Below are 25,560 nucleotides of genomic sequence, written 5' to 3'. Positions count from 1 at the left end.
AAAAAAAAAGTAGATATTTCAATAACGTAGTCGTCTCTCCTTTAATAGCAGAATTTTTGTTCAAATTTTTTCTCTATAATTATTGGAATTTTGATCGCAATTGTTAATTTTGTGAATTTAATAGTCACACCATTTTTAAAATTAAGTAGATATCATTATGTCAAAAAATTTGTAATTTAATAATGTAGCTGACTCTCTCTCAAAAAATAAAAATAAAAATAATGTAGCCGACTTTCCTTTAACAAGAGTATTGTTGTTCAAATTGTCTTTTTATAACTGTGTTATCGATTATTAAAAAAAAGAAGGCAATGTCATCTTTGGTTTCCTCACAATTCATATTTTAACAAAATTATTAGTTGAAATTTGACTTGATTTTTAACATTTTACACTTTTTACAATAATCTTGTAATGTATGTTCAATTTGTCACATACATTAGTTTTCAATACATCTATAACATTTTCACAATAAATTTTAAATTGTAAATTATTAGTTCTAATTTAAATTCACAACTAACTTTATTTTTTTGTCCACCTATAACAACTAATAACAACTTATCATTTAAAATTTATTGTGAGAGTGTTGTGAACATAGTATTTCTCTAGGTTAAAATCTAATTAAATGAAAATGAGCTTTTAAGATGAAATTAACTTGATTTTAAAATTTGATAACATAATTTCACACAATTAATAATTGACGGATTAAATTGCATTTTTTTTTTTTTTTTTTGATGGAGGATTAAATTGTATTTTAATTTCGACTTGGTAGAATTAATTAATAATTTAGCCTTTTTTTTTTCAAGAATACTTCTAGACTCTTTTGAAGTACTACTATATGAGAGAGAGAGAGAGAGGTTGATGCCAATGCCAAGTAACAACAAAACTTCACCCATTGTTTCTATTGTTACTATTTTTTTCCCCTAGGATTTTTTTTCAAACGACACCTCAACGCTCAACCAAACAAATATTAGTATTTGAAAATCTAGCAAACTTTTTTTTTTAATAGCAAACAGGTTAAAACTAAAATACATAGTGATGCTCACTCACCACAGCCACAAGTTTTTTTTTTTTTTTTTGAGAACCCGGACCATGAGGTCCAGGGAGGAAAAACTTAATTAAGGAACATCAAACAAAAGGAGAGGAGCAATGTCCTCTGGTACATCCTCTAGCCAAACAACTAGGTCCGGTAAAACTTTAGCCTTCTTGGCGAGAGCATCAGCAACTACATTACAGTTGCGTTTGACATGAATGAAATGAATAAAATCAAAATCAGCAGCTAGAATCCTGATATCTTCAATAATGTTTCCATACTCCGCTGACATTGAATTGCCTTGGATGACAGCCTGAATGACCACTGCAGAATCACCTTCAACAATTATTCGTCTGAGCCCAATTTCCTTGGTGAATAGAACCACCCTTCAACAAGCGAGCGCTTCCATTACTGCAATTGAATTAGAGAGTGGGGTTGGGACTAAGAGAGCACCAATTGCATTGCCACTGCTGTCTCGGATGATCACGCCAATCCTAGCTGAGGAGCTTGCTTTGAAAACCACCACATCGAACTTGACTTTGTAGTATGGGAACTCCGGAGGTTGCCACTGAGATGAGACCGCAACAGATGGGGACTCGTCTAGAACTTCTTGAGCTGACACGAACTCCTGAAGAAGAGAACCTGCTCTTGGGATGATGTTGGCTACCGGTATCGTTGGACGCCCAAATTTCAGAGCGTTTCGACGGTTCCATATTGTCCATGCTGTCATTATAAAAATCTCCTTTCTGAAATTGTCCTTCACCTGCAAAAAACAATCCAATAAAGCGTTAAAGGTCAGTGGGCGGGCCTGGGCAGCAAGAAGAGTCCAAGACAGAGTGCGCCAGACTTCTTCTAGCTTGCTACACGCCCACAATGCATGAAGGGTGTCCTCGGGTTTAGTCGTGCATTGCTCACAGAGGTCAGTGGTGCTGATATGTCTATGTTAGAGATTAACCATTGTGAGGAGGGCGTTAGTACAAGCACGCCAAGCGAAGTGTTTCACTTTGTTCGGCACCCTCAAGGACCATAAACTCTTCCAAAATTTCAGCTGGGGATCAGGGGAAGAGCTACCTGCCTCACCACTACTGTCCAAAGCAACTAGTATTTTGTAGGCACTTTTAGTTGAAAAAAATACCATTAGGGTTAAACCCCATGTAATATCATCAGGAGGCATTCGAAGACTCAGAGGGATTCCCAAAATCAAGGAAGCTTCATGGGGGAGGAAAAGCCTTTCCACCACGTCAGATTTCCACATTCCTAATTCATGATTGATCAAAGAGCACACCTTTGTGTCGGGCTGGACTGAAGTAAAGGGTGATATAGCAGTTCTATTGGATTTAATCGGAAGCCATCTGTCCTCTTTTATTCTCACATCTTGCCCATTCCCTATCCTCCACACCATACCCCTACGGATCACATCTCTAGCTCCTAGAATACTCTTCCATGCATATGAACCAATGGTAGAGACTTTGTCATCTAGGATTGAGCAATCTGGGAAAAATCTTGCTTTGAATACCCTGTGGCAAAGGGAGTTTGGGTTGTTTATCATGCGCCACACCTGCTTATCCAATAATGAGTCAATAAACTTCTCAATCTCTTTGAAGCCCAAACCCCCAACTTCTTTGGCCTCACATAAGCGCTTCCAATTCACCCAATGAACCTTTCTACTATCCCCATTATATCCCGACAAAAATTTTCTAATCAAAACCTCCAACTCTTTCACCAACCCCTTAGGGAGTTTGAAACAACTCATAGTATATGTGGGGATAGCCTGAATTACCGATTTTATCAACACTTCTCTGCCTGCATGAGAAAGGATTTTTTCCTTCCACCCTTGGTGCTTCCTCCAAACCCTCTCCTTTAGGTAGATGAAACTTTGTTTCTTAGCTCTCCCCACTAAAGCCGGCAAACCTAAATATTTCTCATATTGTTGAATGGCCGGTACTTAAGGAGTTGCTGGATATTGCTTTGAACCTGTGGAAAAGTATTTGAACTAAAGAAAATATTGGTTTTCTCTCTATTAATTTTTTGCCCCGACCCTCTTTCATAGATTGCTAACAAATCTAGAATAGTTTGGCATTCCTCCTCCTTGGATCGACAAAATAGGACTCTATCATCAGAAAAGAAAAAAAAAAAAAAAAGATGAGATACTTTAGGACCATTACGGCAAATCGACACCCCATTTATATCATCCTGCACTTCAGTTTTTTTTAGCAAACCCTGAACAATATGGATTTTTTTAAAGATTAACATTGAATTTCAAAGTTTTGGTTGGACTTTGATAAAGAATTGCTCAACTTTCAAATATTGATTGTTCATGCATGCGCGTTAGCTTGCTTGACTATCTTAGTAAACCAAATCCAACTCGCTAGAGTGCAACTACAATATGGACAAAAGTAGAACCGGTTGGAAATAAATTTCCGTTATTTACAAATAAGCACAATGACTGACAACGGGAAGCGCATCTGGTGTAGTGGTATCATAGTACCCTCCCACGGTACTGACCAGGGTTCGATTCCCTGGATGCGCATTGTTTCTCTCTATTTTGCTATTTTTTACTCATTATGAAACATAATTTCTGACCCAAGGAAGTGGAAACAAATATCTGAACTAGAAGGGAAATCCACCAATAGGCCCAATAGCTTAGAATGTAAGGCAGCAGACAGGTTTGTGAGCAACCAAGTAATCAATTATTCAGCCAAAAAAAAAAACCAAGTAATCAATTACAGTACTTTGTTTCGATCTTTCAATTTTTTTCCCCTTTTTTTAACAAGAAGAAATATTAGTTTATGTACATGCCATCCCACTTGTCATAGTTCATACACTTTGCAATTTTTTTTTGATGGGCCTTACACTTTGCAATTTTACATTGTTTATAAATGTTCAAAAATACTATTTATAAAGCATTTAGATGAAAAATTAACTAGAGGCTTGACTTCTCATATTTTCACGGTGATACAATTGATTATTGGAATGACCCCAGTCCATCCATAAACACTAGTCAACAAGAACAGAGAACACGTAAAGAGTCACAAAAATTGGATCAACAAGTAACTCTTTGATGCTTAAGTATTTTCTTATAGTCTACCAAGTGGATATGATTAAGGGCAAAGATTTTTATATGTTTTTCAATTAATTGTCCATTTTTTGTGCTTGTTGTGGGTGAAATTCACTTTGTTATCCAAGCTTGGACTTTCAAATTTGAAACATGGCATGTTCTTCACTCTTAATCTCTTATGGAAATGTCTCATTGCAGTAACGATCCATCCCATGAATCCCAATGATTGATTGGGATTTAAATGACTTTCTATATGAGGAATTTGTGGAATTTCATTGTTTTCCAACTATGTTAGACTGATCTAGCTCGAGCTATTTCTTTATTAGACAAGATACTCTTGTCGAGCTGCCAGCCTAGCATAGTTGAGCCAATCTCCCATTGGCATAAATGGAACTAAAACACCTAGCAAATAATCGCTTCCCTTCTCTAAATTTTGCAACAAAAGTTGTGCCACTTAGGCATGTACAACAACCGCTCAATCTGCTCGAATCTTACTTTTAGTTATAATAGAAACTGTGATGCCTCAATTTGATTGATTGTGTGATGTGTGTGTGTAATGAGTCCCATATCGGGTATTTACTAGGTTGAACTGGGCTTTATTAACAACTACAAGGAACCTCAATTGTGACTAGTTCTTTTGAGGTATAGCGCAGATATAACTAGCTCTTTTCCTTGGGTCGTTACATGTGGTATCAGAGCCGGTCCGGTAACCCCATGTGGGCTCAGAGACACTACTCACAAAGTGGACCCTAACGAGGACGTTAGGGATTTAAGTGGGAGAGATTGTGATACCCCAATTTGATTGATTGTGTGATATGTATGGGTGTGTGATGAGTCCCACATCGGGTATTTATTGGGTTAAATTGGGTTTTATTAACAATTACAAAGAGCCTCAATTGTGACTAGTCCTTTTGAGATATAGCGCAGATGTAGCTAGCGCTTTTCCTTAGGTCGTTATAGAAACTCATTAAGAGAGTTAATTGAAATAAATTAAATAATTTGAAATTTTCATGGTTTTAGTTAAAATTTAACAAAGACAATACTTTTTTTGTATTGGTTTTCTTTTTAACGCAAAAATAAAAATATTAAGTATAATTTAGTATTGAAATATATTAAGTGTTAAATTACTTGAGCTTTGATATTATATATATTATCTTGAAATCCAATGAAAATCAAAATTAACTTGTAATTGTAGTATAATTTTGTGCCAAATTTCTATTTTAATTTCTTTAACTTTGGCGTCAAGTAATTCATTAACAATACTCAGTGCAAAAATTGAAATGACTACCTCATTGATCTAGTTAAGATCACCTCATGATTATTGCTTTTGAATGTTTCTCTGTGTAAGCATGATTACAACCTAGGCCCTAGTTTTCAATTAATAATAGGATTATCTTAACGGGTGCCCCTAAATCAATTATTAATAGAAAAGTTTTAATACAATTTTTATGAGAAATATAAAAACTGTTAAAAAAATAAGTTATTTTTTCTTTTCTTATAAAATTTTTAAAAAAATATTTCTTAGACCAAAAGTGTATTTTATTTTTTTTTCTTAAAAATAAATGAAAGACAAGATGCTTGAAAAGTAATTCAAAATTTTCAAAGGTAAAGAGTCCATTTGGTAGAAGAATTTGAATAATGTTATTTGAGTGTTTTTGATATACGTGTGGATAAAAAAATGTATAAAAATATTATATATTGTTTAAAATGTGAAAAAGTGTGTTAGAATTTACTTAGCACAAAGTCTTCAAAACCATCCTGTAGTGTAAATTTGAAGCTAAACAAGCACACACAGTATGATTCTCAACAAAAAAAAAAAAAAAAAAAAAAAAAAAAAAAGCACACAGTACAGGAGAATAATGTAAATTATCCGCAAAGAAAAAGAGCAGGAGAATGAGAGGAGGCTCCTTCCTGGCTCAAAGTACGACACACACTCAGAGACACAGAACGTCTCATGAAAGCCCCTTCATGTGAATAGACATGGATTTTGTTTCTCTTTTCCTTCCCTTTTTCATTCTAAAGCTTGTTATCAAATTAAAGTACCCAAACTCCTTCATCATTAGGAGTCTCTTCCAAGCAACACTTCTCCACCACCACCACCACCACCACCACCACCACCCCCACCGTCCCCACTAATCAATTCCCTATAGGCTATACTACAATATAAAAATATACCCACCCACCCACCCACCCACTCACTCATTCACTCACCCACAAAGACAAAATTCCTTTCTTCACTCTCACAACTCACAAGTAAAGTCACCTCTTTTTTCAATCCTAACATCTCAAACCACATTTATCCATACCCATTTGGAATTGTGGCTTGTGGCTTGTGGGTTCAGTGAGTTTGAAACGATGCCGGGTTTAGTCTCAGTGCAGCAAACACCACCTCAGACACCGTCCGTACCCATTTTCATACCCGGAGACCCGACCCGGATTAATGGATGTTCCAACAAAAGCCCGTCTCCCTCCAATTCACGAACCCGGCCCGGAAAGAAGACTCCGGAAAAGGTACCCACTACGGATTCCTCGCTCGAGAACCCGGATAAGGGTCCGTTTCTGTTGAAGCTCGCCCGTGACGCTATGGCTTCGGGTGATAACCCGAATAAGGCGTTGGACTATGCTCTCCGGGCCTCCATTTCGTTCGAGAATTGTTCGGGTTCGGGTCATGGGGTTGAGCTGGTGATGAGTCTGCATATTGTGGCCTCGATTTACTGTAGTTTGGGTCGGTTTGAGGAGGCGGTTCCGGTTCTGGAGCGGTCCGTTGAGGTTACGGATCCTGAAAACGGGTCGGATCTTGCGCTTGCTAGGTTCTCCGGGTACATGCAGCTTGGGGACACGTATTCGATGCTGGGGCGGGTGGACAAGTCCATTTCGTGTTACGGGTCGGGGTTGCAGATCCAGATTGAGACTCTGGGTGAATCGGATCCGACAGTTGCAGAGACTTGTAGGTAAGCTCCGCAAACGGTCCGTACCTTTTATTTTGTAACTAGTTGCTAACGGCTCACTTTAGCTTGTGATGTTATGGGGTGCTAACGTGCGCTTGGCCGTTGCATTGAGATTTGGGCAATTGGGCCCAACATATCTTTCACCTCCTAGCCGAATTAAATTATAACTTTTTTTTTTATGGCTAAATAAATAAATTTAATAAATTATTCCTAGTTTTATTAATGATTTTTTTTTTTTATCTACTACCTTGGTAGAACTTATTTATTGAGCTCTCATTCTTCACACACAAGTCATAACCCATGCATCACCTCAGAGTTTTATCATAATTCATAACTACAATGGTTAGAGTCTGTTTGGTAACGTTGATTGTATTTTTTGAAAATACATGTAAGTGAGAAAGTGGATAAAAATAGTATAATGTTGTTTAAAAACTAAAAATTGTTGCTCAAAATGTCATACCAAACAGTCCTAATTTTGAAAATTTTGAGCACTAAATACATCCATTTTGGCCCAAATGTGGTGGTCGAAATAGGTAGAATATAATAATATATTAATTAATATTATGTTATGCATGGCAATGATAAAAAAATTGACTTCGGAAATGGCAGGTACTTAGCTGAGGCCCATGTTCAAGCAATGCAATTTGATGAAGCAGAGAGCTTCTGTAAGAAAACTCTTGAAATTCATAGGAAGCATACAGCACCAGCATCCCTTGAAGAAGCAGCTGATCGACGTCTTCTGGCTCTCATTTGTGAGGCAAAGGGAGATTATGAATCTGCACTTGAGCACCTTGTCCTTGCTAGCATGTCAATGATTGCCAATGGTAAAGATAATGAGGTTGCAGCAATTGATGTTAGCATAGGTGATGTTTACTTGTCTCTCTGCCGATTTGATGAGGCTATTTTTTCCTACCAGAAGGCACTTACAGTCTTCAAATCCACAAGGGGTGACAATCACCCTTCTGTAGCATCAGTCTATATTCACCTTGCTGACCTCTACTACAAGACAGGCAAGTTAAGAGAGTCCAAATCATACTGTGAGAATGCCATGAGGATATATTCAAAACCTGTTCCAGGCGCCACATCTGAGGAAGTTGCCAGTGGGTTGACTGAAATCTCAGCCATCTATGAAGCCATAAATGAGCCGGAGGAGGCACTGAAGCTCTTGGAAAAGGCAGTGAAGTTATTGGAGGATACCCCTGGGCAGCAAAGCACAATTGCAGGGATAGAAGCACAAATGGGTGTGTTGTTCTACATGATTGGGATGTATGGCAAGGCTCGGAACTCTTTTGAGAGTGCTATAGCTAAGCTTCATTCCAATGGGGAGAAGAAGTCAGCCTTCTTTGGAATAGTGTTGAATCAGATGGGATTGGCTTGCGTGCAGTTGTACAAGATAGATGAGGCTGCCAGGTTGTTTGAAGAAGCAAGGGAGATACTAGAGCAGGAATGCGGCTCATTTCACTTGAACACAATTGGAGTTTATAGCAATCTTGCAGCAGCTTATGATGCCATGGGAAGGTGAGCATTCTTTCATGATCATTTCAAGCTTGTCTTTAGTTCTTTCTTAGCCTTTTGTTTGCTATGTCTTAAGTTTTTCTGCTGAATCACCTTTTTGTCCTGTTCCTCTCTCTTGTAATATTGTTATTTTAGACAGGTCCGTGATTGTTCTCATCATGCATATGCATATATAAGTATCTTGCACACCCTGATTATTTCTGAAGGCATTTACAATCTTCAAACCCCTAGGGGGTGGTACTCACCTGATCACATCACATCAAGTCTTCATAACCTTTAAGTGAGCCTTCTGTTGTCTTGTACTCTGAAGCTCTAATCGCAATCAGTCATGTTTTCCAGGATTATTATCATTTAACCATTTGAGACATACTGATATACTTATATTTTCCCCCTTCTTTTGGTAGCCTATCTCATCTTGTATGAATGTTAACCATTGAAAATTAGTGCATGCATTTTGATATTGCAGAACAGCCCACTGCCACTGACCTATACAGCTCAAAGAAGATACTCATAGAATTGTGTATACATAATATCTGAACCTTGTTCGTACTTGTCCCTTTATAATTTTAGTGCCTTATGTTACAGAGTTTTGGTATTTATTACAGGGTGGAAGATGCTATTGAGATACTGGAATACATCCTCAAGGTGAGAGAACAAAAGCTTGGAACAGCAAATCCAGATGCTGAAGATGAGAAAATGAGGCTAGTAGAGCTTTTGAAAGACACCAAAAGGACTCGGAACAGAAAGGGAAAATCACTTGAAAATCTTCTTGATTCCAACTCAAATAGGAAGAAAGAGGGAACTAAAAAGTGGTCTGGATTTGGTTTCAAGAATTAACTAAGAATAAGATAACCTCTTCTGACCTTTTCCTCTCACTGACTTCAGTTTTTTTCATGTAGAAGATCAAGTTCTTACAATTGCTGGAGCTTTCTTGCTCCTTAATAATTAATTTCCACTTTTTAATTTTAATTTATTATATTTCCTTGAATGTTTTCTTATAAAATATTGAATTTGTTTACTGGATGAAATGCTCATATGCTAGTGAATATAGTTTTGTAATTGCAATTTGTCAGGCTGTTTTTGTTTCGCCGATTACTATCATTTAGGGGTGTCAATGTTTGACACGACCTACGAAAATGACTGGGGGTTTTACGGGTTTGGGCCATAAACAGATCGACCTGAAACAGTCAAACATTCTATTCATTCAATTGTTAGTGTTGCTTTTATTATTAAACAAAAATTCACTACTCCAACAGTCCCTCCATGCATGTAATCTGAAGGTGGGTTGGTCTTTTGGGTATTTTTTTTTTAATTATATATTTTAAATTAAACAATTTCAGTGACTTCTCTTATCATAACCCTCCTTGAATGAATTGTTTTCATCCATTACTGCCTAAGCGTTTTAGCCTTTAAGTAGGTTTTACTGTTTAGTAACTCTTCTCACATAATGTATTCTAGTGGAATGTAGTTGGAATACATTCTAGCGGATTGTAGTTTTTTTTTCATAACAAGGTGATGTATCCCAAATATCATTTTTTTAAAAATAACTATTTAATTTTACATGCATATAACCCTATTCCAAATACATATAAAAAGTCATGTATAAAAAAGCAATGTTCTTTCACAAAGTTATAATTAAACAATTTCTACAATTTTCAGTAACAAGAAAATTACAATATTTTTAATAAGGCAAATTACATTACTTTTAATTCAAAAATATAACATAAAATATATCAAAAAACTAGGGTTTAAAATTTTGCAAAAGATGGATGAACATTACATAAAAAAATTCAAACAAATACGAATTAATATCAAAACTTCTCTCAAACAAAGTTCTAATTGTGAAAGCTTTTTGTGACAAACCCATCAAAATGAAGCAAACATCCAGTATTAGCCTAAAAGACAAAAAATAAATAAATAAAGAAAAAATAAAATAGAGCATGAATATTGGTTGGGTTTGGGAGAGAGAGAACTTAAACTCCACTAAAGACATAACACAAAACGCAAAAGATCATACAATGTATTTTGGTTTTTTCAAAAATGTACAATTACTGAAAAAATGGGAGGCCACTGTCCCACAACTCTTTGAAGAGGTTAAGAAAGAGCTTGATCTTATTCTCAGTCCCACAACTCTCTTTTGCTCGCCCGAAATATTCTATGAACATGAGGCCGAGATTAATGAACAGATCAAGTGGGTCTTTTTGTTTTTTCAAAAAATTTTCTTATTGTTCGGTCTGAAATTTCGAAAATGACAGTGTTACATTTTGTGTATTGGGTTTGTGATTTTAATTAGTTTCTCATTATTGTCAAAATGGCAGTGCAGAATACAATGTCTACTAACGTTGCGCTGAAGGGTATTGCCAAGTAAGGTCCTTTTTTTAAAAATAAAAAGTAAAATTAAATCCTCAATTTTCTTTTTTCTTTTTTTATAACATTTTCTGTTGCAAATTTGCATATAAGTTATGGGCAACTTGATATAGTGTGAAAAGATTTCTTCAAACCCTAACCTTTTGAAATGTTTTGTGTCATGTTTTTTATTAAAATTTGTTTTTTAACAAAAAAAATAAAGAGGTGGGTAATGGAAGCTTAACATAATAGAGTTTAAGTGGGTAAAGTGTCAAATTTCAAGCCATAAATAGATAATTTAAATTCGGGACAAACCATAAGTGGATAAGTTGTTGTAAGGTCTGTCTTTGGGGCCCAGGCCCAAAAGTAGGTGGTTCTGGCCCAAAGGATCTTAGACAATGAATTTGTAGAGAACGGGTTACAAAACTAGGACTGGACGAAGTGAACGTTAGTTAATTGCATGTCATGTAGTAGTTTGAACGTAAGAATATCTCCTTAATATCCACAGGATACTTAGTCCGAATAAACGTATGGGTGCACCTCTGGTTCTGATCAAAAACTATTGCCTTGCTCTTTCTTCCTATCTCCTTTTTGTTTTCCAATTTCCGATCCCTTCTTCATGGGGATTTCCTTCTCTTATATAACCTCCTTAAATTGATAAGAGTCTTACACTTGTTAACCATCTAGACTTTCACTTGAGTGCCTGTCCCATCGGACATCCACCTTATCTTTCTGTGAGTTGCATTAGCCAATGTAACACTGTTCGCCTGTCTTTTCCACATTAATGCGGCTGGAAAAGTAGCTTCCTTGCATTTAATGCGACAGTTGTGGTCTCCCCCTAGACGTCTTACATTTTCTTCCTTCTTCCTGCTTTGTGAGGCTCATCCTACTACCCACATTTGTTTGGGATGATTCTTCACTGTGGATGGGGCGCATATTGGGCCCGTATTTGGTGTGTCCGAAGAGACATTCCTCCTCGGACGTCTTTTTAAATAAGTTGGGATCAACAGGGTTGGGCTGGAAGTCTTTTGGTCTCCCTTTTTCCTTTTGGTCATGGCTGGACTCCGTGCGGGGCCCAAGGCCCATTGTTGACTTGGGAATTTTACCCCTACAGATGTAATTTTCCTAAATAAGATAATTTTTTACATAATAATTTTTCAAATAAAATAATATTTACTAGATACATGTTCCCCAATTTATTTATTTATTTTTAATGTCAACCAATTTTTTACAATTTTTTTTTAAAAAATTTAAGAAATTTCGTACCCACCTCCAAACACCACAAAAAAATCTGCCTCATCGTAAATTTGTATCCGTGCCACAAAGCAAAGAAAAAGAAACCTAACTATCTAAAACATTTGAAATTCACCACAAAATTCACAATTTCCTAATATAAAAGCTAGGCATTCCTAAAAAGAGACCTGGAGCCACCTTTTTGGGAAACGATTGATTGACAAGTTATCCACAATGATCATCTAAGCAAATTCCTCATCTTCCTTCATTTTCATGATGATCGAATCATCGTGATTTGTAATCATCATGAGCATCATATACTCTTGTACTCATCCTCCTCTTTGCACGACCATGGTACTTCAACACCTCCTTAACTTTCCTTTATTTCTTGACTAGCTCCTCTTTGTGTTGTTTTGTTGCCTCAACTCAACCTGAGACACCTTTCAAGGTCGAGGTGGACGAAGATGAATGGGAGGATTAGGAGTTTAGTTTTGACGGAGAGGACTTGAGAAGGAAAAGAGAGAAGAGAAAACAAAGAGGAGAAAGATCATTTGAGCCTGTGAATTGTGCTTAAATGAGTCCTCTAACCTTTTCGTAAAAACTAGAATGAGAGGTTAAAATGAGAATCCTCGATTTTAGTAAAAATGAGGAGGATAATGGCAAAAGGAGTTCAGTTATAGCTTACAATGGGGAGAACTTTTTTTGCTGAGAATAAAAGATAGATTTGTAGGTGTGGTCACAACACCCGACTCACTTAATGAGAATGAGAAATGCATCCTAGAATTGTTTTAGTAAATAAGAAGAGGAGTACATTCTAAGAAAAATGAATTCTTTGTGTCTCAACAAAATTTACCAAACAAGCACAAATGAAAAAAATGCATATCTTTGTTAAATATTGTAATCTGCAACCATTAAGTATTCAACAATTGCAATTTTCCTCTTCCCCCCACCCCCACGCTAACTATAACAAAATGGGAAGAATACTAAAGTTAATTTAATGCGGGTTTGGATACAAATCAATGTATGTTTCTAAAAATGGGGGCATTGCAGTTGTCATATATTTAAGAAAGGAAAAGTGCAATTTTCCTTAAAAAAAATACATGTATTGTACTTTAAATGTTGTACCTTAAGTTTCTTAATTAAATTTAACCATGTGGTTGTATTGATTAATGCAGTACAAACAATGTTATCTTTCTTAAGTACAACTACAGAATTGAATTTAATTGGAAAACATACAATACAACACTTAAGAAACTATACTTAAATTTTACCTCCTTTTTAATTCTATTTGTCAATGACTAATGAAGAGTATGAATCCATTGTGGATCAATTAACGATCACCAATCAACCCTAAAGGGCTTGTCTAATTGTTTTAAAGTGTTACATGATCCATGAGATCATGAGTTTAAGGGCTTGTTTGGATTTTTTTTTATCATCACTCGTCACTCTTCACTCAATTTTCGTTACTCATCACTCATCATTTAAAATATCTAAATTTTTTAATTACACCCGTTTGGCCCGCATAACTCAGCTTTTCATCACTCACACTTTTCTGATTTTTGTGGGACCTATTCCTGTAACTTGGTCAGTCCTCCTGTTAAGCTTATCCACGGAACCATTCCCCACCATTTTCTCTTCTCTCATTTTCCCTTCACCCCTGTTACTCTCTCTCTCTCTTCACCCTACACTCTCTACCACTAAGCTCACAAGCTCAGCCTTCTTCTCCACCAGGGGCCGAAGCTCACAAACTCACAAGCAGATCATGCCGTGAACGTTGGTGACCGACAAGGTTTGCACCGGCGGCTCAGCCTAGTAGTTTAGCGGAGGAAAGATTGGTCAGCGCAGAACCTCGAGACAAAGAATCCACCGCTGTTGTTGGCATCGAATGGCGTGAGACTGTTCTGGGTTTGTTGGCATCAGATTTTGCCCAAACTATTCTGGGTTTGTTTGTTTGTTTCTTTTAATGCGGATTTTTATATTTTTCTGGATTTATGTGTTTCATTTCCTAGAGGTTTCAATGTTAATTGTGTTGGAATTTTTTGTGTTGAGATTGATTTTGAGTGGGTTAGTCAACTGGGTTTGTCTTCGTTTTTTGCTTTGATTTTCTCTTCGTTTTTCCCGTATTATTCTCCCAAACCCCTCCACGAACCCAGCAGCGAAAATCACGGTCTGGACTTGCGGCGCCGATCTCCACCGCCACCCAGCGCCGTCAATCTCCACCATCACCCAACCCTTTATCCGTCGATGTTGTGTGCTAAAAGACTGATCCGTGCCCGTGGAAGTTCCAATCGCCATCGTTCCTCCGTGCTTATGTTTTTTGATTTTTTTAATGGGTCTGAGATGAGAAAGGCGAAAAAAAAAAAAAAAAAAAAAAAAAAAAAAAAACAGATGCTTGCAGCAAAGAACAGAGAAAGAAAAGTTTGTTTCTTGATTTTTTTTTTTTTTTAATGGGTTTGAGATGAGAAAGGCAGGAAAAAAAAAAAAAAAAAAAAAAAAAAAAAAAAAAAAGAAAAAAAGAAAAAAAAGAAAGAAAGAAAGAAAGAAAGAACGAACTGAGAATGTGTTTGGCAAAGAGAGCCATTGCAAAAGGTGGGCTGGTGTGACTTTGCTCTGACTATGGGACCCATGTTGTGGGTTTAATTATGAAAATGCCATTGAAAACAGAGTTATGGAAACTGAAAATACCTAAAATGTGTTTTTAGTTTCCATAACTTATCACTAAAAAATCAGAGAATTGAGTAATGGAAACAAAAACTGAAAATAGAGATATGAGTTATGGAAACTAGAAATTCAAACACCTCCTAAGTCTTTCATTCAAATACTTTGGGATCAACTTTAGAGATTTCTCCTTATTTGTATTCCCAATGTGTATGGGACAAAAAACTACACTTATCCGTAGATTAAATAGATGCTCTGAGAACACTTACATTTAAAAAAGAAGAATAAGTTAAGGGCACCAACCAAAATGGTATGTCATAACTAATTACTCATAGTCACTTTGTTATGAATAAGGTAAAAATTAGATACATGATCTTAGAGCATTCATAGTAAGAAAGCTAAAAAATGTAGCTTTTAACAACTCAAAACACGACTTTATCTATTTTAACACCATATTTTATAATACATCCAACATCAAAGATTTTATTTTAATATTCAACATATTAAAATAATATACACAATACAATAAAATAATATATCAAACACAATAAGGGCATTCACATCAGCTCGTCTAAAAGATTCCGTCTATTTTACACAAAAAACCTATTTTTTCTATTTTACACCATTACTTTTACAAAACACTCACATCAGTTTATCTATTTTACAAGACTATTCAATAAAATATTCATTATTCATCAATTTTTTATTATTTTCACTAATGGTTATACTTTTTTAATTTAAACTTATATTTTAAGTAAACTACTAACACCGGTGGCTTGGCCAATAGAGCCGCTTGTGGTGGAGGTTCGATGGCCCACCGGATTGGTGTCTCCTACCATTGTACTGCCATCACCGGTGGGCCGATTGTTGTAATAGTGTCTCCGACGACCGCCGTCGAATCGATGTCTTACGACGACCGTCGCCGAATCTATGTCTCCGACGACCGCCGCCAAATTGATGTCTTCGACGATCGTCGCCGAATCGATGTCTCCGACCACCGTATTACTAGAATCGGTGACCGAATTGATAATGTTGAATCGATGTCTCCGACCACCGTATTACTAGAATCGGTAACCAAATTGATGCTATTGAATCGATGTCTCCGATCAACGGTCATTTTTTTTTTTTGGACCAACGATCATAATTTTTATTGTTATATCCACCGATCATAATTTTGAAATTCAAACGGTAAATTCAAACCTAACTTTAAACCCAATGGTAAATTCAAACATAAATGTCATATTTTTTTAACTTTAAATCCAATGGTAAATTCAAACCTAAAAGTCATATTTTTTTTTTTTTTAACTTTAAACCCAATGGTAAATTCAAACCTAAAGATCATATTTTTTTTAACTTTAAACCCAATGATAAATTCAAACCTAAATGTCATTTTTTTTAACTTTAAAGCCAATGGTAAATTCAAACCTAAATGTCATATATATATATATATATATATATATATATATATATATATATATTTTTTTTTTTTTTTTAACTTTAAACCCAATGGTAAATTCAAACCTAAAGATCATTTTTTTTTTTAAACTTTAAACCCAATGATAAATTCAAACCTAAAGGTCATATTTTTTTTTAACTTTAAATCCAATGGTAAATTCAAACCTAAAGGTCATATTTTTTTTTAACTTTAAACCAAATTGTAAATTCAAACCTAAATGTCATATTTTTTAACTTTAAACCCAATGGTAAATTCAAACCTAAAGGTCAAATTTTTGAAATTCAAACTCAAGTCACATTCTTGCTCTATAAATATGACCATTTTCTCTCTAATTTCCACCCACTTTGACAAAATTATCTATTCCATTCGGTTTAGTAAATCAGTATATGTAGCCTAAAGCAAACACCTTTTCTACCATACATTGACATTCTATACCTAATAATTCATTTAGTAAAAGTCCACTCATAATTTATAGTTATTCAATAATTTAAAACACAGTAGAACAATAATGTAGAACCATGTAGAACAATAATTTTTCTTTCTTTATCTCAAACAGGGGTATTTAACCCCCTGCTAACAGCAGAAAAGTAATGTAGAACTATGCAGAAAATCATGTCTGCAGAATTCAGAAAAATGACAGTATGCAGAAAAATCACATTATACAGAAAAATAACAGTATGCAGAAAAATAACAGTATGTAGAAAAATAACACTGCAGAAAAATGACACTATGTAGAAAAATAACACTATGCAGAAAAATAATTATGCAGAAAAATCACATTATGCAGAAAAATAACAGTATGCAGAAAAATAACACTGCAGAAAAATAATAGTATGCAGAAAAATAACAGTATGCAGAAAAATGACATTATGCAGAAAAGTGACACTATGCAGAAAAATGACACTATGCAGAAAAATAATTATGCAGAAAAATCACATTATGCAGAAAAATGACAATATGCAGAAAAATAACAGTATGCAGAAAAATAACACTGCAGAACAATAACACTATGCAGAAAAATGACACTATGCAGAAAAATAACAGTATGCAGAAAAATAATTATGCAGAAAAATCACATTATGCAGAAAAATTAACACTGCAGAAAAATGATACTATGCAGAAAAGTGACACTATGCAGAAAAATAATACTATGCAGAAAAATAATTATGCAGAAAAATCACAGTATGCAGAAAAATGACACTATGCAGAAAAATAATTATGCAGAAAAATCACATTATGCAGAAAAATGACAGTATGCAGAAAAATAACACTGCAGAACAATAACACTATGCAGAAAAATAATTATGCAGAAAAATCACATTATGCAGAAAAATCACATTATGCAAAAAAGTAACAGTATGCAGAAAAAGAACACTGCAGAACAATAACACTATGCAGAAAAATGACACTATGCAGAAAAGTGACACTGCAGAAAAATAACATTATGCAGAACAATAACACTATGCAAAAATATAATTATGCAGAAAAATAACATTATGCAGAAAAATAACACAATGCAAGTACAGCAACCTGTTGAGAAAGTGCAGAAAAATAGCATATACAACTAATAAAATTAGCAACCAATAAAATAGCATATTTACATTCAAATAACATTTACAACAAATAAAATCAGCAAGTACAACCAGCACAATACAAAATTTACAACATTGCATCTATTTCCTTGCACAAGTAAAGACTACAAAAAATTATGTGCTAGTATTTTTGCAATATACAAAAAATTACTTGATGATATTGTCAATAATAATATTCCATTATGATGCATATTTAGACCTTAACCTCTCCAAGATTTCCAAACGACGTAGACGAATGTATTCTTTTTGTTCAGGATCCATAGTTCTTGTATCTTTCATCATAAGTTCATCTTCCATTTTCCTCTTTTCTACTTCATTCTTCTCTTCCTTGATACGAATCAACTCTCTTCGTTCTTCGGATGCAATGCGCATTGCCTCTCTTCGTTCTTCTAATGCAATGCGCATACTTTCCTTTTTCTCCTCATGCATTCTTCTCTTTTCTTCCTTGATTTCGTCCAATTGGGAGGAAAGTGTTGGGATCACGTCATCACAATTCTTTCTTTTCTTTAATTTCTCCTTTTTGGCCTTCTTGCCTATAGGTCTCTCTAAGGTTTCGCCGGAGTTCATCTCTTCATTATCTTCATCTACATTTATTGAGCTTGCAAAGGATTGTGTGGCTGGTTGTGTGGCTGGTTGTCTTGTGCGGGCCTTCAAACTATCTCTTAGAATCAACCACTTAGCTTCATTCCTCAAAATTCTCCAACAATGCTCCAATTGAAATGCATTTTTGCAATTAATTTGATACATAGTTTTTGCATCTTCAATCTACAAAAGTAAAAAATTGAAAATAATAAGAATCATAAAACTAAAAGTGTTTTGATGTACAATACATATTAAATGTTGAGTTTAAATATCTTGTCATGCTCAGTTTTACCGCTTTCATTCTGATTCTCAATTTGGGCCAAGCATCCACAGAACTTGTTGGTCTCCCTTTGAATTGTTGACCACCGACTATTTAAAGAATCCTTAGTGCGGTTAAATTTCTTGTCATTGTGGAAGGTAGACCAAATTCTCTCCCAAAATGTTGTGTGTTTTTGGTCCGTCGATGTCACGGCATCTAAGCTAACATTGAGCCACGCCGACACTAGCTTAATGTCTTCATCTATGGTGAAGTTGATTCCCCGTTGACCTCTCTTAGTAGTTGATTTTTTTGCAATAGGGGGTATAGATTGTCCCATTTCAACTTGGGGTGGAGATTGATGGACATTGACGTCTGAATGCGAAGTGGACATCAAATTACTGCTGTCAAAAGACTCAAAACCTTGTTCATTGTCTTGTAAAATGTCAAGGAAGAAGGGATTTTGATTTTGTGAGTCCATCACCTAACAAACACCAAAGTAATTTAGAAGCAGCACTAATAAGCAACAAAATTGAAAACAAAAAAGAAAAGGCATTGAGAGCATGGAATTCAACCACAACCAAGCATAGATGAAGCACCCTTATGGTCTAATTCATAACCAAGCACCCTTATGGTCTAATTCATTGACCAATTCATGTACAAACACAAGCAAATCAAACCTCAAAGCAATAGAATTGAGAGCATGGAATTCAACCATAGAAATAATAAGTATTCAACCTCAAACCTCAAACCTCAAACACAAGATAAAACCCACATGGAATTCTAACTTGCTAGGCATCATTTTTTTTTTTTTTAATAAGTACTTGGGTAGCCGCCATATTGCAAATAAATTTTAGTAAAATCCATGTGTAAGAATGAAATTTAAAAGAATACAATAAAGAACGCATGGTACTAAAATGTTTATATCAAATGCTAAATTCACAGACAAAAATGCTAAATTCCTTCCTATATTGAAATGTACATATTACATCTTTTCTTTATGAATATTTTTCTTTTTATTCCAAACTTTCTTCTCTTCCAAATTTAAATTCCTTTTATTTTCCATACAAGCAACCAATTAGAGAAACAACTATTTAGTATAAAATGAAAAAATAAAAAAATACTTCCAATGATCTATTTTTGGTTAAACATTTTAGTGCAAGATTGTCCTATTCCACAGCATTATATGGCTTTCTTTTTGGTTGGGGAAAATGAGTAGTTTAGGTTGTATCTAAGATGAGATGCCATATTATCATATTCTACTCATTAAAAATAAAATGGAGGTCACAAAACTCAGAACAAGATGACATTCTAGATACAGCACTATAATTATTTGTATAGTGTTCCCACTTCCTACTTCCCACTAAAGCTTATTCAATACCAACATATTAAGCCTAGGTTTTGAACCAGTTATCCACAGAGAACATTGATCCTTATAAATGGAGAACAGTAATAAACAAAAAAAATCACCAAGGGAATAAATAATGTGTCTCCAATATTTGTAAATTGAAATTAATATCATATAGCTTAACACAGCAGACATCTCTAGACTACCTTATGTACTAAATTCCTTATGATCTGCAGTAAATTCCTTATGATCTGCAGTTCTAGGAATTTTGAGAGAGACAAATGTTTACCGGCATGGAAGTAGTTGTTACTAAGACTTTTGCAATTGAGGTTGAGGTTGACCCTTTTGAAAGAGCTTTCAAATTCAGTTACCTAACTTAAAGATTTGATTATTTCAAACTTTAGGGGTTGAGAATTTCATTCAATCTATCACCATAACCACCCCCCAAAGGGGGTCCCAAAATCAATAAATCAGTTAACAATCACTGTTTAGTATTCGCTTGTCTTTTTTTGAAAGTCTCTCAAGTCATCAGAGTGTTCATTCAAGAAGAACAACCAGAGACTTTTTGTTGCATATCTCAATTAAAGTTCCACTACCACCTAAACCAACGAGAACTGGCATGTCTTGGAATTATCTTTATCTATGACTATAAGCATGTGATATATACATAATCTGAAAATGTAGTAAAAGAAAAATTACTAAAGAACTTGGACAAAGAAGCCCTCATCTCTTTTTATTCTCAAACCACAATCCCCACCTCCCAATTCAAATCAGACCCATGGGGGACTGGGATATGATCTCTTGATTCATTGTCATAGATTTAGCCAGAAATGCAACGATAAATCATTAACACAACATAATTGCACCTTAAAAAGAGATACTGCCAATAATATGCGAATAAGAAAATGTTAGTGGAAATGGAAAATGACTAGTTTACGTTGCCCAGACAAGACCCAATACACCCGCCCGATAATCTAGTGACTTTTGCTAAGCAACAAAACCAGCCACAACAGCCAAAGGCTACAATACAGGGCAAGCTACCCCAAACAACAACTTGACAAAACCAGCTAAACTACACAGCCAAGTCCAATTATACATACACACTGACCAGGCACAAAATCTCAGCAGCTAACTAACCAAATACAAGGTAATCACGGTAATAAAGCTAACAACCAAATATCCACACAGTAAATCAGCTAGAACTCTGTAACTATGAACATCAGACAGAGCAAAGTTCATAAATTAAAACGTAGATTGAAACTTTTTTGACCTATCAAGAACAAAGTTCATAAATTAAAACTCATTTATGTAGAACTATCCCATGGAGGTACTAAAACAGCACACCAGCTCTCAAAAATAACTTCGGGTGTGCTCCGAAGAATCCATAAAAAAAAACCCCAAACCAGAAAAAATTTGAAACAAGAAACCCCCAAAAAAATTAGTTTAGAGAAACTCCCAAGAATCTTGATTGAAACCAAAAAACTCTAAAATCTCAATGAGAAAAACCCATACCTTTTTTAAAGAAATCAGCCCCAATGTCTGTCAATATAGAAGATTCCGTCAACCCAATGATCCACCCTCCTCATCGGAACTGCAAAACTCCTAAACCGATCACATTTTATTTCCCATGGTGATGAGAATGAGCAAAAGAATTCGGTGATGAGAATGAGCAAAAGAATATGAGAGGAAGAACTCAAAAGGGAGAGGGAAGCTGAGACTGAGAGAGGCGTTGGTGTGCTCAGTGAGATGAGAGAGAAAAAAAAGAGCGAAAATGAGGCATTGCTGTACATATAATACTGTACATATAATATTATTTTAAGTTATAAACGGGCTACAGTGCCCGTGTAAATTTACACGGGTACTGTAGCTCGTTGAAAATTATACACGAGTTTACATGATTTTGCAAAGACTGATGTAGTGTATTTTTTGCTTCAAAATGTGTAAAAATGGTCAAAATGTGTATTTTACACATTTATACACAACTATCCAAGAGCTGATACGAATGCTCTAAATAACAATCATAACCAACACATTAAAATATTATTTTTTTAACACCAGACATTAAATTTTTTTCTTTTTTAAAAGTAGGTCACTGTAGCTAATACTCAAATTATTTTGAGTTTGGCTTCTTTGCTGTACACGGCAAAGTAAATTTAGCAACCTAAATGGGGATGCTCTTAGGTGTTGTATATTGTGTTCTCCAATTAAATTTAAACAATTAGATGTATTATCCAATAAAACACACAATGTTATTTTTTTCAAGAATAATTAAATTTAATCTACCAAAAAAACTTGGATATAATTGAAGAACTTAATGTATGCACATAAGTGTGTGTATATATATATATATATATATATATATATATATATATATGTCGTTATTGTCACAGTCAGAGGATCATACCACGGGCCCAAGACACCATCTGTCCTAATTGTAATTGATCGGAGGAGCCGGGGTATTTTTGTCCTTGTGCAGCCAGCAATGACAGAAGTGGGAAGGTTTAAAGGGGCATTTTTGTCCACGAGCAAGTAGTTTGATTCAAACCAAACAACACTGTCCCATATCGACCAGATAGTAAGTAGAACTTTAGTTTATTTAGAGCGAAGCAGCTTGAGAGGGCACGACCTTACTTGAACAGGATCTGTTCTATAGGATCGTACCTCTGTATCCTTGCTCACTAAGGAGACAGGACCCCAAACCTGGTGGATGAACCATGGCCGTGCGATCAGAGCGTGATTAACGGCCTCGTTGACTCTGTTTGAGGCACCGAACTGTAGAGGATCGTTCTCAACAGGCTTCGGCTGGTTGGGATGGTCGCACGGGCTGTCTGACAGGCTTCAAAATCTTTTTGCTCTCTTCACAAATCACAATATCCCTAAACTGTCTGAGTTTTTTTTTTTTTTAATCTTCTATTTTTTTTGGATTGAATTGCTTGGTTTAAGGCTTTAAGTTGCAATGTGGTGATTGTTTCCTCTACTAATTTGATGCAAAAATGCATGTACACAAGTAACACAAAGTGTTTGATAAAATTCCTAAGCAGTGTTTTGATGTTATTCTAGGAGGAAGAGAAATAACGACTGTCATGCTCTGTTGTGACTTTTAATGGGGTGAGATGTGGTTGTTCGCCTTCTTTTAAAATGTCAGTTTTTGGGTTCTTGTCATTTGAATATGCGTAAGCAGAGTTATAGATAATTGTATACTTTTGAGTTCACGCCTCCCTTTGTTTGGTAGCATAACTGCATTGCCTGGAAATGGCAGGTACTTTGCTGAGGCCCATGTTCAAGCAAATGCAATTTGATGAGGTAGAGAGCTTCTGTAAGGAGACTCCTGAAATCCATAGAGAGCATACTGCCACAGCATCCATTGAAGAAGCAACTGATTGATCATTGACGTCTTATGGCTCTCATTTTTGAGGCAAAGGGAGATTATGAATATAGCGTAGCAATTGATGTCGGCATTGCTGATAGCCTCTCTGCCAATTTGTGTCCCAACAAAATTTACCAAACAAGCACAAAAATAACAAAATTCATTTTCATACCTAGAAATCTATAAAATGCATTTTGAGTTGAGTTACCAAACTTAACCTTAGACTAAAATGAGTTGTTTGAAAAAAATTAATTATGATATATATTTATGATTTTAATTTACTCGTGCATTGCATAGGGGCGGTCACCAAGGGTTAATCAGGGTTGAAAAAAATGTAGCAAATAACATTAATAGTGAAACTATCATATCAACAACGATTTCAAAATATAAAAACTTGTGAAATGAAATTTTAAAACTTTATGTATTTGCGTATGTTTTTATTTTGTGATGTTTATATATTCAAATTTTATTTTTATTAAATTTTTTTAATGACCACCCCTAAATAAAATTCTTGGAGTCGCCACTGGTATTGCATGAGCACTTTTCTACTATATATTAACTAGCATGTCAAGAAGATAGGGAAACTTTAGACCGCCTGTTTCTTAAATAACTGGATCCAAGGAAGCCAAAAGGAACATGTTGGTGCTAACACAATGACAATGGAAATTGTTAGGTTCTAAGGAATTAGGAACTAATATATTAGAACTCTATTTTGTAATTTTGGCAAACTATGATCAAAATGTTTTAGTCTTGTTTAGACTTGCTAAAAGTATATGCTTTTTATGTAAAGTTGGAATCGAGTTGTTGTAAGATTTATTGTGTAAATCTGTCTGGCTCGATCAATCAAGAATTAGACTCGATCAGTCGAAAGTCATGCAAATCCACTGGTATTGCATGAGCACTTTTCTACTATATATTAACTAGCATGTCAAGAAGATAGGGAAACTTTAGACCACCTGTTTCTTAAATAACTGGATCCAAGGAAGCCAAAAGGAACATGTTGGTGCTAACACAATGACAATGGAAATTGTTAGGTTCTAAGGAATTAGGAACTAATATATTAGAACCCTATTTTGTAATATTGGCAAACCATGATCAAAATGTTTTAGTTTTGTTTAGACTTGCTAAAAGTATATGCTTTTTATGTAAAGTTGGAATCAAGTTGTTGTAGGATTTATTGTGTAAATCTGTCTGGCTCAATCGATCAAGAATTAGACTCGATCAGTCGAAAGTCATGCAAATTGTTTTTTCTGCAGAATTTCCAACTCAACCCAAGCCCGTTTGACGTATAGGGTTTTATGTTTTGCCCTAAGTATAAAAAGGAAAACCCTAACCATGTTTTAGGTTGCTCCTTATACTGTGTGTGTGAATCTTTTGTGAGATCAAGAGGTGGTTACCTTCACACATACTTAGGGTTTCCAAGATTTAAGACTATGTCAAGAACTTGGTGATCAATTCAGTTACAGATTCAAGAACTTAAAGATATACAAGCAGTTGTACTTGCTGGAAATCCAAGAAAGAAGTAGTCCGTGGACTCAGAGCTGTCACGTGGTCGTGGTAGTAAATTTCCTATTCGAGGTAGTAATAGGATGTTAGTGGTCTAAGTCACTATTGTATAAACTTCAATTCTTTCATAGTGGATTCAGTTTACCTTGAGGATAGCTAGGTTAAATCCTCCCCAGGTTTTTTACCGGTTTGGTTTTCCTAGGTTATCATATTGTTGTGTTTTTTATTTTCTGCACTTTACAATAATATGATATATGTGTGTTAACCTAGATTTGATAATTTGACTAAGTAATCACTTGGCTAATTACCTAGGTTAATCTGATTGTGGTTTTAAGAGGTCTAAAAACAAACAAAAATCCCTACCACACCATAACTGATTGGATAAGTAATTGGATCCAAGGAAGCCAAAAGGAACATGTTGGTGCTAACATAATGACAATGGAAATAACACAAAAAGAAACTGAATAGTACTTCTGAATTTTACTAATTTAAAGAAAGAAATTACATAATACTATTTGGACTGAGGCGCGGCATTCGCTCTCTTTAAGGAGATTCAAGCCATTGGTTGGTTAAACTTTGTAACTAATGCAGACCTTCTCTGACTTGTCTCTCCCAAGATACAACAGCCCAACAAGTATCGTATGGATAGAACAACCTTTGCACAAATT

At 35.1% G+C, this 25,560-nt stretch overlaps 2 protein-coding genes and 2 non-coding genes across 4 annotated transcripts; 3 read left to right on the top strand and 1 right to left on the bottom strand.

Moving 5' to 3' along the window:
• Positions 1-1,112: 1,112 nt before the first annotated feature.
• LOC126696400 (uncharacterized) lies at positions 1,113-2,780 on the bottom strand. The gene is made up of 3 exons (XM_050393152.1): positions 2,163-2,780; positions 1,440-1,790; positions 1,113-1,340 (listed from the first exon to the last, which is right to left on the bottom strand). The coding sequence occupies exons 1-3, from the start codon at positions 2,778-2,780 to the stop codon at positions 1,113-1,115; spliced, it is 1,197 nt and encodes a 398-aa protein (XP_050249109.1).
• Positions 2,781-3,486: 706 nt separating this feature from the next.
• On the top strand, positions 3,487-3,557 carry TRNAG-CCC (transfer RNA glycine (anticodon CCC)). Its single transcript has one exon. It is a non-coding gene; the product is annotated as a tRNA-Gly (tRNA).
• Positions 3,558-6,246: 2,689 nt separating this feature from the next.
• LOC126696785 (protein KINESIN LIGHT CHAIN-RELATED 1-like) lies at positions 6,247-9,615 on the top strand. Its single transcript, XM_050393507.1, has 3 exons — positions 6,247-7,036; positions 7,643-8,551; positions 9,154-9,615. The coding sequence occupies exons 1-3, from the start codon at positions 6,441-6,443 to the stop codon at positions 9,383-9,385; spliced, it is 1,737 nt and encodes a 578-aa protein (XP_050249464.1). The 5' UTR covers positions 6,247-6,440; the 3' UTR covers positions 9,386-9,615.
• A 13,025-nt stretch (positions 9,616-22,640) lies between these two features.
• On the top strand, positions 22,641-22,857 carry LOC126697974 (small nucleolar RNA U3). The gene has a single exon (XR_007646345.1). It is a non-coding gene; the product is annotated as a small nucleolar RNA U3 (small nucleolar RNA).
• The last annotated feature ends 2,703 nt before the right edge of the window (positions 22,858-25,560 follow it).

This window comes from Quercus robur, chromosome 8 (genome assembly GCF_932294415.1).
Source record: "Quercus robur chromosome 8, dhQueRobu3.1, whole genome shotgun sequence".
NCBI lineage: Eukaryota > Viridiplantae > Streptophyta > Magnoliopsida > Fagales > Fagaceae > Quercus > Quercus robur.
Note: the sequence above shows the minus strand (reverse complement) of the source record. Positions and strands in the feature narration are given on the sequence as shown.

Coding starts and splice junctions, on each gene's coding strand:
- LOC126696400 (XM_050393152.1), bottom strand. CDS start 2,780: ATGAGTTGTTTCAAACTCCCTAAGGGGTTGGTGAAAGAGTTGGAGGTT. Junction 1,791..2,162: donor CATGGGGTTTAACCCTAATG/GTATTTTTTTCA, acceptor TGTTTTTTGCAG/GTGAAGGACAATTTCAGAAA. Junction 1,341..1,439: donor CACTCTCTAATTCAATTGCA/GTAATGGAAGCG, acceptor GTGGTCATTCAG/GCTGTCATCCAAGGCAATTC.
- LOC126696785 (XM_050393507.1), top strand. CDS start 6,441: ATGCCGGGTTTAGTCTCAGTGCAGCAAACACCACCTCAGACACCGTCC. Junction 7,037..7,642: donor ACAGTTGCAGAGACTTGTAG/GTAAGCTCCGCA, acceptor CGGAAATGGCAG/GTACTTAGCTGAGGCCCATG. Junction 8,552..9,153: donor GCTTATGATGCCATGGGAAG/GTGAGCATTCTT, acceptor TATTTATTACAG/GGTGGAAGATGCTATTGAGA.